Source organism: Vulpes vulpes, chromosome 16, assembly GCF_048418805.1.
Source record: "Vulpes vulpes isolate BD-2025 chromosome 16, VulVul3, whole genome shotgun sequence".
NCBI classification, from domain to species: Eukaryota; Metazoa; Chordata; class Mammalia; order Carnivora; family Canidae; genus Vulpes; species Vulpes vulpes.
In genome coordinates, this window is record NC_132795.1 from 40,394,289 (window position 1) to 40,414,182 (window position 19,894).

The 19,894-nt window shown below is 42.4% G+C and overlaps 1 protein-coding gene across 2 annotated transcripts in view; it reads left to right on the plus strand.

Moving 5' to 3' along the window:
- The first annotated feature begins 366 nt into the window (after nt 1-366).
- HELB (DNA helicase B) overlaps nt 367-19,894 on the plus strand; it is a 33,561-nt gene continuing 14,033 nt past the window's right edge. For both annotated transcript variants that reach the window (XR_011997900.1, XM_026001761.2), the window contains exons 1-9: nt 367-873; nt 2,901-3,311; nt 4,413-4,582; nt 6,677-7,522; nt 10,932-11,109; nt 12,460-12,601; nt 14,630-14,784; nt 17,952-18,033; nt 19,350-19,409. Coding sequence is in view for 1 of the 2 variants with exons in the window: in XM_026001761.2 (XP_025857546.1) it covers nt 627-873; nt 2,901-3,311; nt 4,413-4,582; nt 6,677-7,522; nt 10,932-11,109; nt 12,460-12,601; nt 14,630-14,784; nt 17,952-18,033; nt 19,350-19,409 (2,291 nt within the window). In the remaining variant the exon portion in view is untranslated. The remainder of the gene's footprint in view (nt 874-2,900; nt 3,312-4,412; nt 4,583-6,676; nt 7,523-10,931; nt 11,110-12,459; nt 12,602-14,629; nt 14,785-17,951; nt 18,034-19,349; nt 19,410-19,894) is intronic.

Consider the following 19,894-nt stretch of genomic DNA (forward strand, 5'->3'; position numbering starts at 1 on the left):
ACTGGACGCTGCCCGGAGGGCGGGCTACGGCCCCGCACAGCTCGGACCCTCGCCCGGCCCCGGCTGCGTCTTAGCCCCGCCCCCGCGGTACATTTAGGGCGGAGCTACACCGATGCCCCGCCCCATACCGCCCTGCTGCGTCTTAGCCCCGCCCCCGCGGTACATTTAGGGCGGAGCTATGCCCTCATCCTGCCACTGCTGCGTCTTAGCCCCGCCCCCGCGGTACAGTTAGGGCGGAGCTACACCGATGCCCCGCCCTCATCCTGCCGCTGCTGCGTCTTAGCCCCGCCTCCCGCGGGGACTTGGGGCGGAGCTACGCCCTCACCTGCCTCTGCTACGTCTTAGCCCCGCCCCCGCGGTACAGTTAGGGCGGAGCTACCCGCGGGGACTTGGGCTGGAGCTACGCCGATGCCCCGCCCTCATCCCGCTCCTGCTGCGTTTTACCTCCGCCTCCCGCGGGGACTTGGGTCGGAGAGCTATGCCCTCACCCCGCCCCTGCTGCGTCTTAGCCCCGCCTCCCGCGGGACCCTCGGAGCGGAGCTTCGCCGCCGCCCCGCCCTTCCGCACGCTCAAGCCGCCGTGGGGGGCGTTTCCGGAACCTCTTAATCCGCGGAGCTGATTGGCTGATGGTAGCCGTACGGTGCCCGGGGTTTCCGGGATCTGAGGAGACCCGCAAGGGGGCCGCCATGGCTCTGGTGAGGCAGCCCTTGCGCGAGCTGCAGGGACCTCTGCTGCCACCCAAGAACCTGGAGGACGAGGACGAGGACTGTGTGAGGGAGGACGCGGAGGACGATGAAGACCTGGAGTTCGTGGACGCGGAGGAGCTGTGCGGCGGGGGCGTCAAGGCCGGCACGCTCCCCGGGCGCGTCCGCGGTGAGGGAGCCGCGGCCCGACGGAGTGGGACTGCCGGAGGGAGCGCTTCCGGGTCGGCGGGTCGGGGTGGGCGCCCCACGATCCAGGCTCTTGGGGGGGGGGTTGTGTACGTCCTCGAGGAAACAGCGGGACGTCAAGCCTGTGTTCACGCCCAGAAGGAGACTTGTGTTTTATTTATTTATTTATTTATTTATTTATTTATTTATTTATTTATTTATATTTTTTATTTTTTATTTTTTTTTGAGACTTGTGTTTTAAATTAATATTTATTTATTCATGAGAGAGAGAGAGAGAGAGAGGGAGGGGCAGGCTGCATGCAGGGAGCCCCATGCGGGACTCGACCCGTGACCCCGGGGTCACGCCCTGGGCGCAAGGCAGATGGATGCTCAACCACTGAGCCACCCAGGCATCCCAGAAGTAGTGTCTTAGACCGTTTTCCAAAATAATAATAATAATAGTAAAATAAAATTGTTTTCCTGTCCTGCCTGGAGTCAAATATTTATTTTTCAGCTACCTGGACAGCACGCTCACAGGAAGCGCTCCAGGCGTGGTGGATTCGTTAGCGTCCTGATGTGCGTTTATCTTGTGCAGTTGCTGTGCTGTGGAGAGTCCCGGTGACGAGCGCACTGACTGGTGTTTAAGGGTCGTTGAGTGGTCACCCCCCTCCCCACGCCGGACTGCTCTGTGCCGCAGGCCTCGCTGTGCTTGCGGCGCCTGCTCCCGTGGCCGCAAGCCGCCCGCGTCTATTGGGACGGTGAAATGCAGCTACTGCAACCGAGCAGCTGAATTTTAAGTTTTGTCTAGTTTTAATTAGAGTTTAAATAGTCACATGAGAGTGGGCAGCACAAATTTAGAAAGTTTTCTTTTCTTTTCTTTTTTTTTTTTTTTTAATATTTTATGTATTTATCCATGAGACACAGGCAGAGGGAGAAGCAGGCTCCATGCAGGGAGCCCGATGTGGGACTCGATCCTGGGACTCCAGGGTCACACCCTGAGCTGAAGGCAGACACTCCCCCGCTGAGCCCCCTGGGTGCTCAAATACAGGGTCACACCCTGAGCTGAAGGCAGACACTCCCTCCTGAGCCCCCTGGGTGCCCTAGACAGACAGTTGTCAAGTATTTGTGCAGGGTTACTCATTTATCCTAAAGTATTAGTGACTGGCTACCAAGTTCCAAGCAAGTGACTGCCGTTTGTTGCCGAGATGCCCAGGGAGATGAGATAATGAAGCTTCTGTCTTAATGGAGCTTATTCTTTTGCGAATTAAACAGGCATTCTTTAAACAATTACAGAAGTGACCATAATACTTAGTTGATAGAAGGAATAATAAGCAGTGCTATGAGAAGTTAGAATTTTGAGATTCAGGGAAGACTTTCCTGAGGAAGTGACAATTAAATTAGGATCTGTAGTAAAAGGGGGTTAAATAGCAAGGAAGAGAACATGTGAGGTGTGTGGAACAGCATATGCAAAGGCCCTGTGGTGGGAGGGACCATGGCATTTTTTAGAAACTGCAGGAAGGTGACTTTTGGCGTAGGTCAGAGTAGCAGAGAGATGACTGTTTTTAGAAGAGAAACAACAGGGGATCCCTGGGGGGCTCAGCGGTTGAGCGTCTGCCTTGGGCCCAGAGCGTGATCCTGGAGTCCCGGGATCGAGTCCTGTGTCAGGCTCCCTGCATGGAGACTGCTTCTCTCTGTGCCTGTGTCTCTGCCTCTCTCTCTCTCTCTCTGTATCTCTCATGAATAAATAAATAAAGTCTTAAAAAAAAAAATAGAAGAGAAACAACAGACTTTTGCCAGGTATCATACTTACCTCTTGGAATACAAGAACAAGTGAAATATTGTTTTCATTCTAGAGAGCTCACAGCTCAGTAAAGGGAAACAGAGAAACAGGTAAGTGGAATGTGAGATACCCTAATAAACATCCGTACAGGGTGCTGTGGGAGGATTAAAGACAGTGGTAGATTTGGTAAAACACTGAAAAAGTGGTTGTAAAATATCTTATATTAACTTTTTCTTTTCTTTTTTTTAAAGTCATAATTTCTGATGAAAATACTCAAGAGCAATGTAACGTGTTTGGACGTTTTCCGATAACGGGTCCTTGGTGGCGAGTGAAGGTGCAAGTGAGACCTGTGGGATTGAGGAGCTATCAAGTTCAGGGATTCCCATCTTACTTTTTACAGTCTGATATGTCACCACCAAATCAAAAAAGTATCTGTTCTCTGTTTCTTAGAGACTGTAATTTCTCCAGTGACAAGATAGATAAATTTTTAGCGTGGGTAAATGCTGTCTCAAGCTATAAAAACCTCAACTTTGAAAATCTTAGGGAAATGCTGAGAATTTTCCGAAAGGAAACTGAAAGGAAAGGTCAAAAACAGTCTATGCAGGATGGACAGGAAGAGTCTCTACCAGAAAATGAGATGTGCCTTCCTCTGGAAAGCAAAGGTAGGTGTGATTTTATCATCCAGTTTTATTATAAATGAGATACTTAATGAACTAGTGTGTTTAGAGATATTACCACTTTAGTATCTTGGCATACTGTTCTTTTTTAAAATCTGCTCTTGCAACTCTGTTTCTGTTTCATTTAGGGCGCGTCGTTGTAATTTCCAGGTTCCTTATGGATAAGGTGGGGAGGTTGGGTGACATGATCTTTAAGCTTCTTCTAGTTCCTTCCCAGCTTTATTATTTTATTTATTTATTTTTTAAAGATTTTATTTATTTACGAGAGAGAGAGAGAGAGGCAGAGACACAGGCAGAGGGAGGAGCAGGCTTCATGCAGGAAGCCCGACATGGGGACTTGGTCCCAGATCTCCAGGATGACGCCCTGGATGGAAGGCAGGCGCTAAACCGCTGAGCCACCCAGGGATCCCCTCCCCAGCTTTAAAACTGTGTTTCTCTCTAACTTTTGTGTCCATGGGATTACCTGGAGTCATTAAGGGAAAGTTGAGTTGTCAGCTCTTCAGTTCCAATTATTATTCTGCTTAAGAAGGCAGAGGAGAAAGATAAGGATATTTTGGAGATTGCAGTCCAAAATGGTATGAAATAATTTCTTAGTATGGTTTGTTATCTGGCCACTCACATGAATAGAGTATTTCATTTCTTAATTATATCAAATAATTGATATGCAAGGGCATCACCGGATGACTTCAGTGACCAAAGAATCACGATGACAGTCAGGAAAATGGTTCTAAAGGTTAATATGTAAATAATTTCTTTGTTATGCTTAGCTTCAAATTTATCATTATATCACAGAGTCACAAATTTTACTCTGATTATAGTGTACGCAAAAGGAAAGAAAAGGCTAAGAAGTGGCTGTCTAAGCATTTGAAGAACATACATTTTGGAGTTAAACACAGTTTTTACCACCTCAGTACAAAATCAGTTGTATAAACCGCTCAGTTTTCCTGCCGGTTACAGTAAATTTCTTTCTCTCTCTTAAATTTCAATTTTTTGAGCTGGTTGTGCTACGGGGGGAAAGTCTATCACATCAGTCGTTCTGTGAGCTCATTTGTATGTTTTGTTTTGTTCTTCTCTCTGACCCTGTAGTTCCATTTATAACTGTAATGACCGCTTTGCAGTTTCCAAAAATAATGGAATTCCTTCCAATTCTTCTGCCTCGACACTTTAAATGGCTCATAAGCTCAGGTTCTAAGGAGCTTTTGGAAAACATAGAAGAGATGTTAGGTACGCATCCATGGAAACTTGGGTTTAGTAAAGTAAGTAAGACGTTTACTCGCCATTTAATAATCTTGAGTAAGGGAGGATTTCTCAAACGTGACAATTTTTACATCTCTTTCAAAGGAAAAAAATTTGTATGGACCTCAATGTTGATTTTTCTTTTAAGTGTGAGAACCAACTATAAATTTCTTATACCTGTAGCTCATATGCAGAAAATTTGTGAAGGAAAACAAAATAACAAAATTGATGACATTGACATTGTCAATGTATTTAATTTACTTTAATAGGAAACATTTTTTTGATAACCAAATGACCATTTGCAATGTGACTATGATCTCATTGAAGACACAAATTCTTAGGAATTTGGCAAGTCCATGTTAATCCCTCACTTTCCTATTTGAGCTTTTGAAAACTCATTATTCATGTGGTACATCATTATATTATTTGAGTTTTTGATACAATGGTATCACTTATAGATGAATCCCCTTATGTTCTTATTATTAGAGACCAAGAGTAGGAATGGAACTATGAGGCTTCAGTGGAGTTGGAGACCAAGTGTAGCACTTAAATGTTGGCAGTACTTGGTTATGGGTGGTTTTCCAAATGAAAATACAATTTAAGAATTTCTGAGATAATTCTTGGATCCCCAAGAATGTTTATGAGCCCCCTCCCCCAACCAATTTGAGATACACCAGAATAATGAATTTATCTCCTACATGAGATGATGATGATTTCAGCATGTTTTGCAAAATGAAATTCTGGAACACTGGATTATTCAGTAGATATATTCAGTAGAGAAGAGAGGCAGAGCAAAGCACATTATGGGACTCAAGTGGGAACAGGAGACATGAAGTCCCACTGTCCAGTTTGGAAACCACCGTCCAAAATAAAGACCGTTACTGACATATTAGATGGCTGGGGCTGCCAACCCTCTAAATCTGTGCTTCACACCATATTCTGCATGGCTCAAACAGTATTTATTTTCTCACGATTTAGGAGGCTCTGAGTCCAAAATCAAGGTGATAGCTGATTGGTTTCTTCTGAGTCCCCTCTCCTTAGCTTGTACATGGTTGTGAGAAGACACTTCTCTCTGGGTCTTCCATAGTCTTCCTTCGTGCCTGTCTGTCATCACCTCTCTTCTTATAAGGACTCCAGTCCTGTTGGATTAGGTTCCACCCCAGTGACCTCATTTTAACTTAATTACCTGTTGAAAGACCGTATCTCCAAATATGGCCACATTTTGGCGTAGTAGCAGGTTAGGATTTCAACAAATGAATTTTTAGGGGACACATTTCAGCCCATAAAATGTATGGAAGCCTCCAGAAAGGATGCTCCGTGGAAAAAAAAAAAAAATGAAGCTGGTAGAGAATTTACTGAGTGGATCATGGTGAAGGAAGTTCTGTGCCTCTTCAGTAGAGTTTGGGCAGAATTGTTGAGAGACACAGAGAAACCTCAACCAGCTGAGACAGTCATCAACTTCACTACATATACAAGCCTTTGACGCAAAAGTTAATCTAATTATAATATATCGTGTCGCTCAGCTGCGAATCCTGTTTAGCACCGATTTAACCAAAATAATTTGATTAACAGCATGTATACCATAGCTTTTTTTCAAAGATGGGAAGAGAAGCATGTGGGGAAGTGTTGGCATAAAAGAGGGGGAGTTTCCGTAGAGAAAGACTTCCCATAGGAGAGGAGGTTACTGCCTCTAAAAAAAAAAAAATTTAAAAATTTAAAAAATAAACAGTACTTAGAACAGTGTTGACCTTATGAGGCATGGGAAAGGGTAAGTCAGGGGATTCCTCTCTCACAATTTGCTTGCTAGTGTTAATTGGCTTTTAAAACTGTATGTGTATTGTTTTGAGAAAATATAATTTTAATTAAACACTTAGATAGATCTTTAATGACAGTCTAGTAGAAACTTGGTGATGTCGTGGCTACCCAGTTTTTCCTCCAGGTTTCGTTGCTATACATGTCATCTGAGACGTAAGCAATTTTGCTTATTTTATTTCTTTTTGGAGACCTAAGCAACTACCAACGAGTAACCCAGTTTTTATGTAGTCCTGTAGTCCTGATAACACCCGCCAGCACTTGCAATTTTCATAAGCAACTCGATCTCTGTTTCTTTGAAGATAACCTACACGGAGCTGAAGCTCTTGCAGTGCGAGGCCAGCTGGGCCTCATTTTGCCAGTGCCAGTCCCTCCTCCAGTCGATGGCTGATTTGGAGAAGCATGCGTTGATAATCTACTCCAAACTGAGACACGTATGTAGGGAGCAAGGGCACACGTGTGTCGAGGAAGCCGACCTAACTTACAGCTTGTCAGATGACATGTCTTTCCACGACGCTTGGCAGTCTCTGAAGTTTCTGAAGGACATCGGCGTGGTGACATATGAGAGGGGCTGTGTCTTTCTTGATGATCTTTACCGGGCAGAGCAGGGAATTGCCTCTTCCATATGCGACCTGATGACCAGGCCCCCGTGGCATTTGCAGGTAGATGTCAAAAGGGTGCTGGCAGCCCTTCAGGCCACAGGCCCCGAGGGCTCGAGGAGCAGCGGGGAAGCGTTGCATGGAAGTACGCCTGGCGCAGTGAGTGCAGAGCATTCTGTGGCCATCTCGGGGGGCCAGGACGGGCGCGCAGACACAGGCCTGGCTGGGCTGGATCCGGCCCAGGTGGCCGCCCTGGAAATGGTGTGCTCCAACGCCGTGACCGTGGTGAGCGGCAAGGGGGGCAGCGGCAAGACCAGCATCATCAGCCACCTCTTTAAGCACCTGGAGCAGCTGGAGGAAAGTGAGGTTGAGCGGGCTTGCGAGGATTTTGAACGAGACCAGGATGTGCCGCCCGAGTGGGTCAGCTCCGCGGAGCAGGGGCTCCCAAGGCCGGAGCGGGCCGTGGAGGTGCTGCTCACCGCGCCCACTGGCAAGGCCGCCGGCCTGCTGCGGCAGAGGACTGGCCTGAGCGCCTACACGCTGTGTCAGGTGGGAAGACTTTTCCGCATTTTGTTTTTTGTTGTTTTTGTTTTCCATGCAGATAAAACCATTGGCCCAAAGCCGGGCTCTCTGAGGATCGTGCTTCGGGGCCGGCGCTGGCCAGTCGCTCAGTACTCCATGGCTTTTGTGGAGCCGGTCCTGTGTGGAAGGGAGCCAGCTAGCCCGGGGGTGCGCTGCGTGACGTCGTGGGGTCCGGCGCGGGATCCCGTCCCAGGGGCACTGGTTACACACCTGTTAGAGTCCGCACCCCTAGTCGGAGAAGCGCTTGTGTTGGAAGGAAAAGGCTGTGTTCTATTTGATAGATGGAAAGCCGCATAAAAGTGAAGACTTTGGTCGTCTGGTTTTAGTTCTTTTTTTCTTCTTCTTCTTTTTTTTTTTTTTTTTAAAGATTTTACTTATTTATTCATGAGAGACACACACATAGAGGCAGAGACACAGGCAGAGGGAGAAGCAGGTCCATGTAGGGAGCCCGATGGGGACTCAATCCCGGGACCCCAGGATCAGGCCCTGGGCAGAAGGCGGTGGTAAACCGCCGAGCCCCCGGGGCTGCCCAGTTCTTTTCTTCTTTAAAGATTTTATTTATTTATCCATGAGAGACACAGAGAGAGAGAGGCAGAGACACAGGCAGAGGGAGAAGCAGGCTCCCTGTGGGGAGCCCGTTGGGGACTCGATCCCGGAACCCCAGGATCATGACGGAGGGGAAGGCAGATGCTGAACCACTGAGCCACCCAGGTGCCCCTGTTTTTAGTTCTTTGTCTCCTTCCCCCATAGCAATGCCTGGTAAACAGTCATGTAATACAATTTTCAAATGAATTAATATTCTTGAGAAACAGTTTTGGCACTAGTTAGAAGTCTTGGAATTTTAAACTTGTAATAGCCTGACCTGCCATTTTATAGATCAAGGAACTCCATTGTTGGAAGATTCCTAAAGGATATAATCATTGACTTGGACTGCAAAAGACAGAGAGGCTCAGGTGAGGAGGACGTTTTATTTGGGGGGGAAGGCCTTTCCATAGGCATTGAAGAAGTGATCGTAGTGTGTGGAGATGGTCTTGAGGTGACTGCATTGATTAGAGTGAATTCTGTGTATTGTAAAATAATGGAAATTGAGTTTGGTGTAGACTGGGAACTTGAGCTTTAATGTTTGCAAAGTATCCCATTAAATCCTTGATAAACTAGTGAAGTGAGTAAGCGATATTATCTCCATTTTACAGAGGAGCCAGTTGAAATTTGAGGGTATCGAACAAGTTGCCCAAGATCGTAACCAGGTGCAGAACTAGCACTTAGATTCAGATGTGTGACCTCCCTGCTTGTTGCTCTTTCCATGGTGCCATAATTTCCTCCTTTACTCCAGACCTTGCATATCCAACAAAGAAGCTTGGACTTGGTTACTGGGGAGCCATTTAGGATCCTCAGCAAGAGAGTGAAATGCTGAAGAAAGCAGTTTTAAGAAAGATTACCCAGAATCCCAGCGCCATGAGCCACCTCAGAAATGACATTATACATTACGTTTGTGTTCAGTGTAGAAGCTCAGGATAGCTCACTGACGGCAGAGTCTTCTGATCAGCTTATGATTTTTCCCATCTGATTAGTCTGAAGGGTCGGCTTAGAAGAGAAGAGCTAGAGAGGCATTATTACTAAATTTCATCTTATGTTCTGACTCTGATCAATGGAAGTATCTTAATATCTGCTTGGAATGCTGGGAGAATATTTTGGAAGCCACGTGTAGGGTCAGGAGAGCGTATAGATAGGGCCATCAGAAAGGCATTCATGCGGCACTTACACCATTTATTTACCATCCTTGGGCTAGGGTTACCAGTTTACCAGGTGGGACAGATAAAAATAAAATTATTCTTTTAGTGTAAGCATGTACTAAACACTGCATCAAACATACTTGTGCTAAAATGTCATTTACTGTGTATCTGAAATTCATATATTTTATCTGGCAATCCCATTGTGGATCAATGTGCAGGGGAACCCGGTTGTAAGGCTGCGGGAGTAATTTAGCCTCCCAGATGGGGCCTGTGTTTGGTTGGTAGCACTAAAAATATAGGGGAAAGTCTCACCTAGACATTTCTTTTTTTTTTTTTTAATTTGTTAAATTTAAATTTTTTTTTAAATTAATTTTTATTGGTGTTCAATTTACCAACATACAGAAAAACACCCAGTGCTCATCCCGTCAAGTGTCCGCCTCAGTGCCCGTCACCCATTCCCCTCCAACACCCGCCCTCCTCCCCTTCCACCACCCCTAGTTCGTTTCCCAGAGGTAGGAGTCTTTATGTTCTGTCTCCCTTCCTGATATTTCCCAACATTTCTTTTCCCTTCCTTTATATTCCCTTTCACTATTATTTATATTCCCCAAATGAATGAGAACATACACTGTTTGTCCTTCTCCGATTGACTTACTTCACTCAGCATAATACCCTCCAGTTCCTAGACATTTCTAAGAGAACTGATTGAGTTTATAAAATCAAAACAAGCCGCAGTGATTCAGATGTTCTGTTGAGACAAGGCCACTGAGAGAATGGGGGTTTTGCTGAAGGGAATTGATGAATTTGGGTGGAAAATATGAAGGCTTTTACTTAATAGACATGCTGAAGTGAATTTAAGCTTCAGCAGAAAAATTAAAGATATGATACAATTTAAGAAATCGGCGTAGGTATATAGTGTATACATGCATGATTCCAACGTAGACACATTTCAGGAATGATGTATATACCAAAATATTTAATGTTCTCAGATTTTATTTTCCAAAGTTTTCTCGTTGTCTGTATTTTTTTTTAAAATAGTAAATATTATTGCATCTTTAATAGATTTTTAACTTGCTTTGTTGTTGTTGGTTGTGGGTTTTTAAATGTTGGGAAAGTAAGGGAGCTTAGAATGTTAGAAGAAAAATAGTATGTTCATAGTTCAGTTGAGAAGGCAGCCTTTTATTTCCAGAATGGAGTGGTGCAGTTGGGAGGAGAGGAGGGCTGAAATGACTGGCCATCTCAGAAAGCCAAGAGAAGGTTCATTTGGGAATGGAAAAGATTAGGGAGCTCTGTGTGGTCAAGAGCGAAAAGAGGAGGGTTAAGATTTTGGCAGTAGAGTAATGCTATGTGTGATGTTGTTTAAATACATGTAGGAAGCATTTTTTTTAAAACTATTTGATCTTTTTTGTTTTTAGATTTATTTGATCTATCTTTTCTCTGTATCCATCCCTTTAGGGTTTTAAAAAGTTTTAACTTTTGTGTTCTTTATTTCTTTAGCCTGTTTCTCTATGTGGCTTTACCCACACCACCGCCCCCTCCACCCCCACAGGCCCATTCAAGAGTCTTGTTTCAAAATAACATGTTGTTAAGATGTTGACTTGTAAAATTTATACCCTGAATTTAGAAATGCCATAATTTGCTTGTAGGTCAATTATAGCTTCTATTTATGGGAGAAAAAAAGCTCGGCCAAGAATGGTCCATGGAAGTTTTCTTCGGTGAGAGTTCTGGTTGTGGATGAAGGGAGTTTGGTATCTGTCAGAATCTTCAAATCGGTTTTAAAGTTATTGTGTGAGCACTCCAAACTTTCGAAGCTCATTATCCTTGGTAAGTTAAATATTGTTGGAATCCTCATTGTTTTGTTCAAAGCTTTGCAGTTGGTGGGGTGCTTACAGCATTTCACAGTTTCAGTGTCCCTGTCCTCCAGGTGCGAAGCCATTTCTCAGAGCCCACACTCCAGCCCCCCTGGGTTCCATCCCTCTGTCAGCTTGGGTGGTTCCTCATTTGGGCCAGGATATTAGCAGACTAGGCTGTGAGATGAAATAGAGTTGTGAGGGGTTACTGCTAATCACCTAAATGATGACTGTTAAAATAGTAAAAATGTCACATGCTCAGAGTAAATAATGATGTGGATCATTTAGAAATAATAAAAAGTCTGAATTATAGACCACTTAGGAGTGAATTTATGATTTTCAGCTAATAACTCAAGGTAGATGTCACTAGCCTCCTAAATCCTTTTCCATTCTGGTGAGAGTTAGATTCTATTGGGTACCGCTGGCCTGTAGCCTGTATGATTTCATGGAGAATCATATGGTGAGAATCAAACTGTCTACAAATAATTCTCTTAGGTCTTTGGGGATATGCTATAAGCAGTTGCTTTGTTAATGGCTTAAGCACTCGCCCAGTCTCCACTGAGAAAATAGTTGTTTTTCTTAACTCCAGGGTTGGTTTGTTTAAAGAGATTTTTAGTAGAGCCAAACGTTATCATCATATTACAGGAATTTATCTATGAGCAAATAGGTTGGGTTTGTCTATTTTGTATTTTATATATTTATTTTATTTATTTGAGGCCATAGATTCTTCAGGGTCTACTAAGACATTGAGCAAGATTGAGTTGGTGACTGAGTGGCATTTACCTAAGATTCTAGGCCTGTTTTTCTCTTCCCATGAGAAAATGGCTAACATATATGCCCCTACACAGTTTGCCTGCGGTTATAGGTATGAAGGAAGTTCAATTCAGATTTTACCTTACTGTGTTATCACTGTTTTTTATATCTCATACTGTTTACTTTGAATGCTTTGCTGCTGTTAAATATTTTTAAAGAGTTAATGTTCTTAAGTAATTTTATTTTTTAAAAGATTTTTAAATTTATTTATTCATGAGAGACAGAGAGAGAGACAGACACAGGCAGAGGGAGAAGCAGGCTCCATGCAGGGAGCCTGATGTGGGACTCGATCCCGGGACTCTGGGATCACACCCTGAGCCAAAGGCAGATGCTCAACTGCTGAGCCACCCAGGTGCCCCTTAAGTAATTTTAAACAAAGATTTTGGGGGGCTTTTTTTCTTAGAATAAATCTTTATAATTATAGCATATATCAGTTGGGAGAGATAAAAACAGCTTCTAGATTTTAGGAACCCTGTTACCAAAAACCTACTGTATCTTACTCTCCTTTTAGGTGATATTAGACAGTTACCCAGCATTGAACCCGGTAACTTGCTGATAGATCTTTTTGAGACTCTTAAGTCAAGAAATTGTGCTATTGAACTGAAGACAAACCACAGAACAGAATCTGAGCTAATTGTGAACAATGCCACAAGGTATAGTATAATGAAAATTTTACATTTTCTCGCCATTGCATTAGAAATAAAAAGTAAAAACAATACCTATTAGCTTTTGAATTAGGACAGCTCAGTGCAGTACGTTTACTGTGCCCTTCTAACGAACTTATTCTATCCTTCAGGTATATATATTGTCCCACAGTTAGAAAAACAAACGTAATATTTTTCATTATTGGTCTAGCATGAATTACTATTGAAATTTAAGAATTAATGTGTTTTCCTGATTTAAAGTATATATGTGAATTAAAGTTGCATCAAGCCTAGACTCTAGAATAAACCCAAGGGGAAAAGAGACTTGGAAATGAGCTCATTAAAGTTCAAGGGAGAATGGGGAAGAATTATCCCCTAATTTTTGTAAGGGGAGCCCTACACCAAAAAAAAAAAAGAAAAAGAAAAAAAAGGGAATATGGTATTTTACTCCTTGATGAATCCTGATGGCATCAATGGCATATCACTCCCTTTAGTGTAGAAAAGAATCCTTCTCTTCCCTCTGTCTTTGCGTAAGCTTTCAGGGTGATTCCCCTGTAATAGACATAGTGGGATCTCGGAATACTAAGAGACTGTTTTATTCATTGGACTAAAATTTATCTTTGGTTTTTGACACTCTTTTACAAAATGTTGTTTTCGTTGCTTGAACATTTTCTTGTTTGGGTACAGCAGAAATATGAACATTCAGAACCTCCTTCTCTATGCCCTTGTCTGACTTGGAGAGGATTGTGGGAGTATGGGAAGGATTGACAGGAATAGGGTAGAATGTTGTAGGTTCATATGAAGACATTAAGCAAAAGAATGCAGTTGGATGTGTGATACCTTTTGGTCTAACTTCTGCTTCTACCTAAAGGCCACCTCATTTGGGGGAGTTTCATAGATGATTGGTCACTGAAAAGTCTGACAATCTTGAACAAATCTAAAGCACTTTAGATTTCTTAGAGTCAGTTTTATCTGAAACTTAGGAATTGCTCTTATTAGCCCTTTTGATGTCATTTGAACTCTGCTGCTTTTATCATTCCTTCTTAATTGTCATCACCAAATACTTAATGTCACAAGGATCCCAGTGATAGCAGGGACTGACTCCTAAAGATGGTAAGTGTGTTTCATGTTCTGGATCAGAAGCCAAACAGGAAATCCGTGGTGATTCTCAACACCCCCCAAATTAGATCTGGGATATTCCAGCAAGAACAACCTTCCTTTTCTTCCCTTTCAGCCCTTTGGGGAAGGGTTGAAGATGGCACTAGGGAAACATTAGCTTTGATAGTCAGGTTGCTGTTAGGTCTTTTTAGGGAGTCGATCTTTTTCCATATAACCAAGGAGAGACTCTGTTATGACAAGGCATCTGCCCCTTACATACTCTGTCATACTCTGTGTTCTGATATGATTGGCTAGTCTTGAGAAACACAAGAACAAAAGAAGGATGAAGGATTGGAAGCAAAGAGAAGATGTGGATACTTGGTTCACCTGAGAAAATGAGGCCATATGTATGATATACAGAGAAGAAAGGAGAAAAAGAGTGTGATGTAAGCGTATGGAAAAGGCCCCAAAGAGTCCAGATTAACTGAAGTAGAAAAGGCCATGGAGCCAGAAGGGCCCAGAATTACCTCCTAGCTCCTCTGCTTTCCTTTCTACCTCTGTGGCCATGGGCAACCCACTGCAGTTGCAGAAGCCTCGTGCTGTTCACCTGTGAAATGAGGATAATCCCTACCTTGTATAGTTCTTGTGTGGTCTGAAGGAAAGTAGGTCAAGTTGTTAGACTAGGAAATTCCTTGACAGTTTTTCCTAATGCTTTTGTTAGAGGTAGAGGACTGATTGATTAGTGTAACATTATGGTCTTGCTAATTCCATTTTAAAACCCATTTACAATTTGTAATGCCTATGTGGATAGCCTTTTCATCTTACTTACTCTCTATTAGCAGATAGTAGTTATTATAATGACATATCTGATGATACATGAAGACCCGTTTTTGGATACTGATGTTCTTGCTGTGCTGTGTTATTTTATCTTCACCTAAGAATCTCAAGACGCCAATTTCCAGTATTTGATGCAGAACTGAATATCTCTGATAATCCAACATTGCCTATCTCAATACAAGATAAAACATTTATTTTTATCAGACTCCCAGAAGAGGATGCCAACTCTCAGTTATCAAAAAATGATCCTCACTCTCGTAAGTATAAACTTTTCAATTATGCAGGATTACTATTTCAGTTTTGTAATATACTTATGAAATGCCCAGTTATAATTTTATTTGATAGTAAAGTGAAATATTGCTAGTAAAAAATTTAGGCACTGAAAATAAACTACTTTGTTCGTCATCAAAACTACTTTGTTCACCTTCGAAGTTCGTAAAGAAATAAGCTCTCCCAGGCCGATATACGTAATCCAATCTGCCTTAACAGATCTTGTCTATAACATCTCATACTGGAAGGGATTTGGAAGGACTCGTGATACACACATAGACACACACACACAAGAAATAAGCTCTTGACACATACACGAAGGGCTCAGTAAATATTTGTTGAGTGAATAAATGGATGTAGATGATTAGTTTAAAATGAAGGAAAGCCCCAGGAATCCAAGTTCATTCAGAAGAAAGCATATCCTAATTAATGAAGATTTTCTTTTGTAGCAATTGGAAATGGAATTACATTTGCTACATTTGTGAACCAAAAGTAATGGTTGTCAAACTGTTGCCAAGTTGAGTTCCTACTAGTTCTTTCTGTTGCTTATAAAATGACAAGCATTGCTTCTAATTATGGATGTTAGGATAACAACATCACAGGATCAAAAAGAGCACAGGATGCAGAGTCTTCTCCCTTATGTGTATGACCCATGTCACGTCACATAGCCATTTGTAAAATGGGAATCATAGTGACACTGACCATGGAGCTGTTGTGGGGGTTGAGGGCATTCATCTGTTTTGAGAGGCTATATACAGGCTCGAGATGAGGCTATTAGCTCCATAACTGTTAGTTTTTTGTGAAGAATGGATATTCAGTGATCTATTACAAATCGATTAAACTTTTTGATCTTTACTTGTATTATAAACTTAGCAAACTTTTTAATAGCATAATGGTTTGCTCAAAACTGAATTAGTGAAGATTTATATGATTATTATTGAGAATTTATTGTAGTTGCCATTGTTCTTAGGGGTATATCCTAACTCCTTAGCTACTTTCACTCCTTTGTGAAATTGAGTGATGTAGTGCTTCATGTATAAGCCTCTCCTGCTTTGTGGGTCATAGTTGGCAGTTCCCTTGGGTTGGGGTCCATTTACATGTTACAATAATTTTTTTTCTTTTGAAATGGGACCATATAATACATTGTATTCTATAAATACCCTTTTAGTTTTTTTTGATTATAGAAATAATTTATATTCCTTAAAAATGGTCAAATAATTTAGAAGTATTTGAAGTAAAAATGAATATTGCCCTGTAATCCTCCTCTCCATTTCCCCCAAGGCAGCCCCCAAAAGGTCACATGCTATTACTGTTACTCATCTGCTATTCTTACTATGTAGTAAGAGCTTGGTGTTGATCCTTTTAAACCTTGTAATATCCATACACAAGCATATATTATTTATTTTTGTCTTACATAAATGAAATTATAAGCTGCACATTGCTTTATGATTTTTTTATTAAATATATTGTGAATAATTAATAGGTGATATTTATTCTCACAACAGCTTAGCTAAGAGTAGATACTAATACGGATGAAAAAGATGAGACTTACTTAGCCCATTAAGGAACGTGCCCTCCTTGCCCCTCCATTCCGATCTACCTGAAATATGGTTAGTTTTATTTCTGGCTCCCCTTCTTTCCATTACTGAGAATGTACATTAAGGAAAAAAAGTGGTCTGTTTCAGAAGGACAGTAGAGTTCAACTGATGCTATTTTTCTTTCTCAATTACAAATTTCAGCTAGAAAATTAATCCCTTCTTTAAAAGCACTGAATAAATATTCCTGAGAGAGAGAGAGAGAGAGAGAGAGTACTTTTCCATTGATAATTAAGTTACTGAGTACATTATTCCCATTATTACAAAGTACAGGGACCAAAGACGGGCTTCATAGCTGGGATGGAACTCCAGAGATGTTGAAGTGTGAGAAAAATGTATATTTTAGAATCAATGAAAATACAGTGTACGTATTGATCTGTAAGATGTCGAGAGAATGAAGAAAGCAAGGAGCAGAACAGCACGATCGTATGTGTGAAGGAAAACAATATCCTGTGAGACCTTTGAAAATTCCTCCTCTGGCGTAAGCTCACCCTGGCTGACCGGGGTGAGCTGAGCAGTTGCCATTTTTTAGGGAGAATCTTCTCATCTCAACAATAAAGGGCTCAGTAAGCAACTTATTTAGTCTTCCTAGAGCAGGGCATCCTGAGGCCTGGGCTTTTTCATTCCCCTGTGATTTATCTGCTACGAGGGGGAGGACACAGGAGCCTAGAATGTTCTTACTTAATTTTTGTATCATCTCTCTCTCATGAGAAATGTTCACTGTTTTATACTATTGGTAAGACAGATTAGAGGAAGTCTACTTCTCAGCGCTTTGAGGGAGAATGTAAGTGGATGTCATGATTGTCAGTGATCTGGGGTCTAAAAGAGGGAGGCCAGCCACCCTCCACCATTTGGAAAATTAGTTTTACTTCCAAGAGCCTCAGCTTTACATTTATATCTAGAATGCAATTGGTGTTTGTGGCCAAACTATATAATAGCTAGTAAGGTATGGATGTCTCTGCTGTGCCAGGGTTAACTTTTTAGTTGCTGGATCCTGAGGGGTCCTTAGGGAAGCAAACACAGGATGTGGGGGTGGAGATCAGGCATTGTGGTGTTTGGGGAGTAGCTGTTTTCCATCCTTTATGGAAGTATCTCAGTATTTTATACTAAATGTCAACCTTGGATTGAAGGCCTGCCTCCTGCGAATGTTGTGAAGATTAAGTGAAATAACGTGTGCCAAGTATAAAGCTCCTCAGATGATAACTCTGTGCCACCAGAACTTAAAACAGAAGTCTTACCTTACAGTAATTCTGTTACATGTTTTGTCCTCTTGCTCATCTTTTACATTCAGCATTCACAAACCATCAGTGCTGAGAGGTTGTATTGCAGATTAGGGGCTGTATCAGCTAGTGGCTGACGTCTGTTGAGGTTAGGGCATCTGGAACCCTCATCACCATTCCTCTTCTGGTCCTCTGGCTGCTGTGGCAAATGGAATTGATGTTCCCATGGCCAACTGTTATTCCATTCCCCCTTAGCAGGAATTCTGAGTTAGTTTCTCCATTGAAACAATGTGTAATTTGGTGTTTTTCTGTGTTAACTTTTTTCTCTTCGATTACCAGATTTATATTCTGCAGTGAGAACCTTACTCAAAGAAAATGACCTACAAGATGCACAAACATCACAGTTTATTGCATTTAGAAGGTAAAGCCTTTATAGTATTTCAGCATTCTTAGTCTAGCTTTTAAATCTCATAATTTATATAGATACTGTTTAAATGGGAGATTCTCCTCATTCATCACTGCTAATTCTCTTCTAATTTTGAGGTATTTTTTTGTTAGGTGTGGCAGAGGGCAGTTTATAAAAAGGGCTCTTTCGGGGCACCTGGGTGGCTCAGTCAGCTAAGTGTCTGACTCTTATTCTTGATTTTGGCTCAGGTCGTGATCTCGAGGTTGTGAGATCAAGCTTGTATCAGGCTCTGAGCTAAGTGCTAAGTGCAGAGCCTGCTTGGGATTCTCTCTCCCTGGCTCTCTGCCCTTCTCCCCACTTGTACTATCTTTCTCCGGCTCAAAATAAATACATCTTTAAGAAAATAAATAAACAGGGCTCTTTCTACTAAATAATTATATTTGGCAACTCCCATGAAATATGAGTGGAACCAGGATTTACATTTATTTATTTTTTAAAAAGATTTTATTTATTTATTCATGAGAAGCACAGAGAGAGGGTCAGAGACATAGGCAGAGGGAGAAGCAGGCTCCATGCAGGGAGCCCTATGCGGGACTTGATCCCAGGACCCGGGATCACGACCTGAGCCCAAGGCAGGTGCTCAACGACTGAGCCACCCAGACACTCAAGATTTACATTTAGATAAAAATTACAGAGGCACCTGGCTGGCTCAGTCAGTGGACATGAAGCTCTTGATCTCAGGGTTATGAGTTTAGGCTCCATGTTGAGTGTAGAGGTTCCTTAAAAATAAAATCTTTTAAAAAATAAAAGATGGGCAGCCTGGTTGGCTCAGTGGTTTAGTGCTGCCGTTAGCCCAAGGTGTGATCCTGGAGACCTGGGATCGAGTCCCACGTCGGGCTCCCACAGGGAGCCTGCTTCTCTCTCTGCCTGTATCTCTGCCTCTCTCTCTGTCTCTCATGAATAAATAAAATCTTTAAAAAAAAGATAAAAATCACAAAATGCTTTTTCCTGGAGAAATTCCTGGAGATTCTTTTTTTGTTTAAGATTTTATTTCTTTAAATAAAATAGAACGAGAGAGTGAGAGCCTGAGCAGGGGAGGGGCAGAGGGAGAGGGAGAAGCAGACTCTCCACTGAGCCGGGAGCTCGATGCGGGGCTTGATTCCAGGGCCCTGGGATCCTGACCTGAGTGGAAGGCAGATGCTCAACTGACTGAGCCCCCCAGGCACCACCTGGAAGCTTTTTATAGCATACAGTACGTTGTCATTGTTGGTAACAGGAGTGAGCGTACGACAGAGACCGTTAAGGTAACCCTTGCTTGTTCATTGTTTCAGGCAAGACTGTGATGTCATCAACGCCTGCTGTTGCAAGCACTACACGGGCCACCTGTTCAAGTGAGCAGTAAGATCCAGAAGCTCTGGGACAGTCCTTCCATTTATTCACCATTCTTTTATTTTTTATGTTTTTTTAAAAGAATTTATTTGTTAATGAGAGACATACAGAGAAAGAGAGAGAGAGAGAGGCAGAGACACAGGCAGAGGGAGAAGTAGGCTCCCTGCAGAGAGCCCGATGTGGGACTCGATCCCGGGTCCCCAGGATCACGCCCTGGGCCGAAGGCGGCACTAAACCGCTGGGCCACCCTGGGGATCCCCTCTTTTATTTGTTTTCACATGTATCACTGTAGCCACACATTTAAAAATCTTTTTTTTAAATCTCATTTGTGAAGTAAAATTATCTCTTCAATTGAGTATAATATATATGCTTAGGAACTGACTGTTGTGATCATCAGCATAATAATAAAAATAAGGCATACAGTTTTCCTTGTGGTTTTCAAGTTGGCCCCTCCAGCTTCTCCAAGATGAGTGTGGGGAGTTCAGAA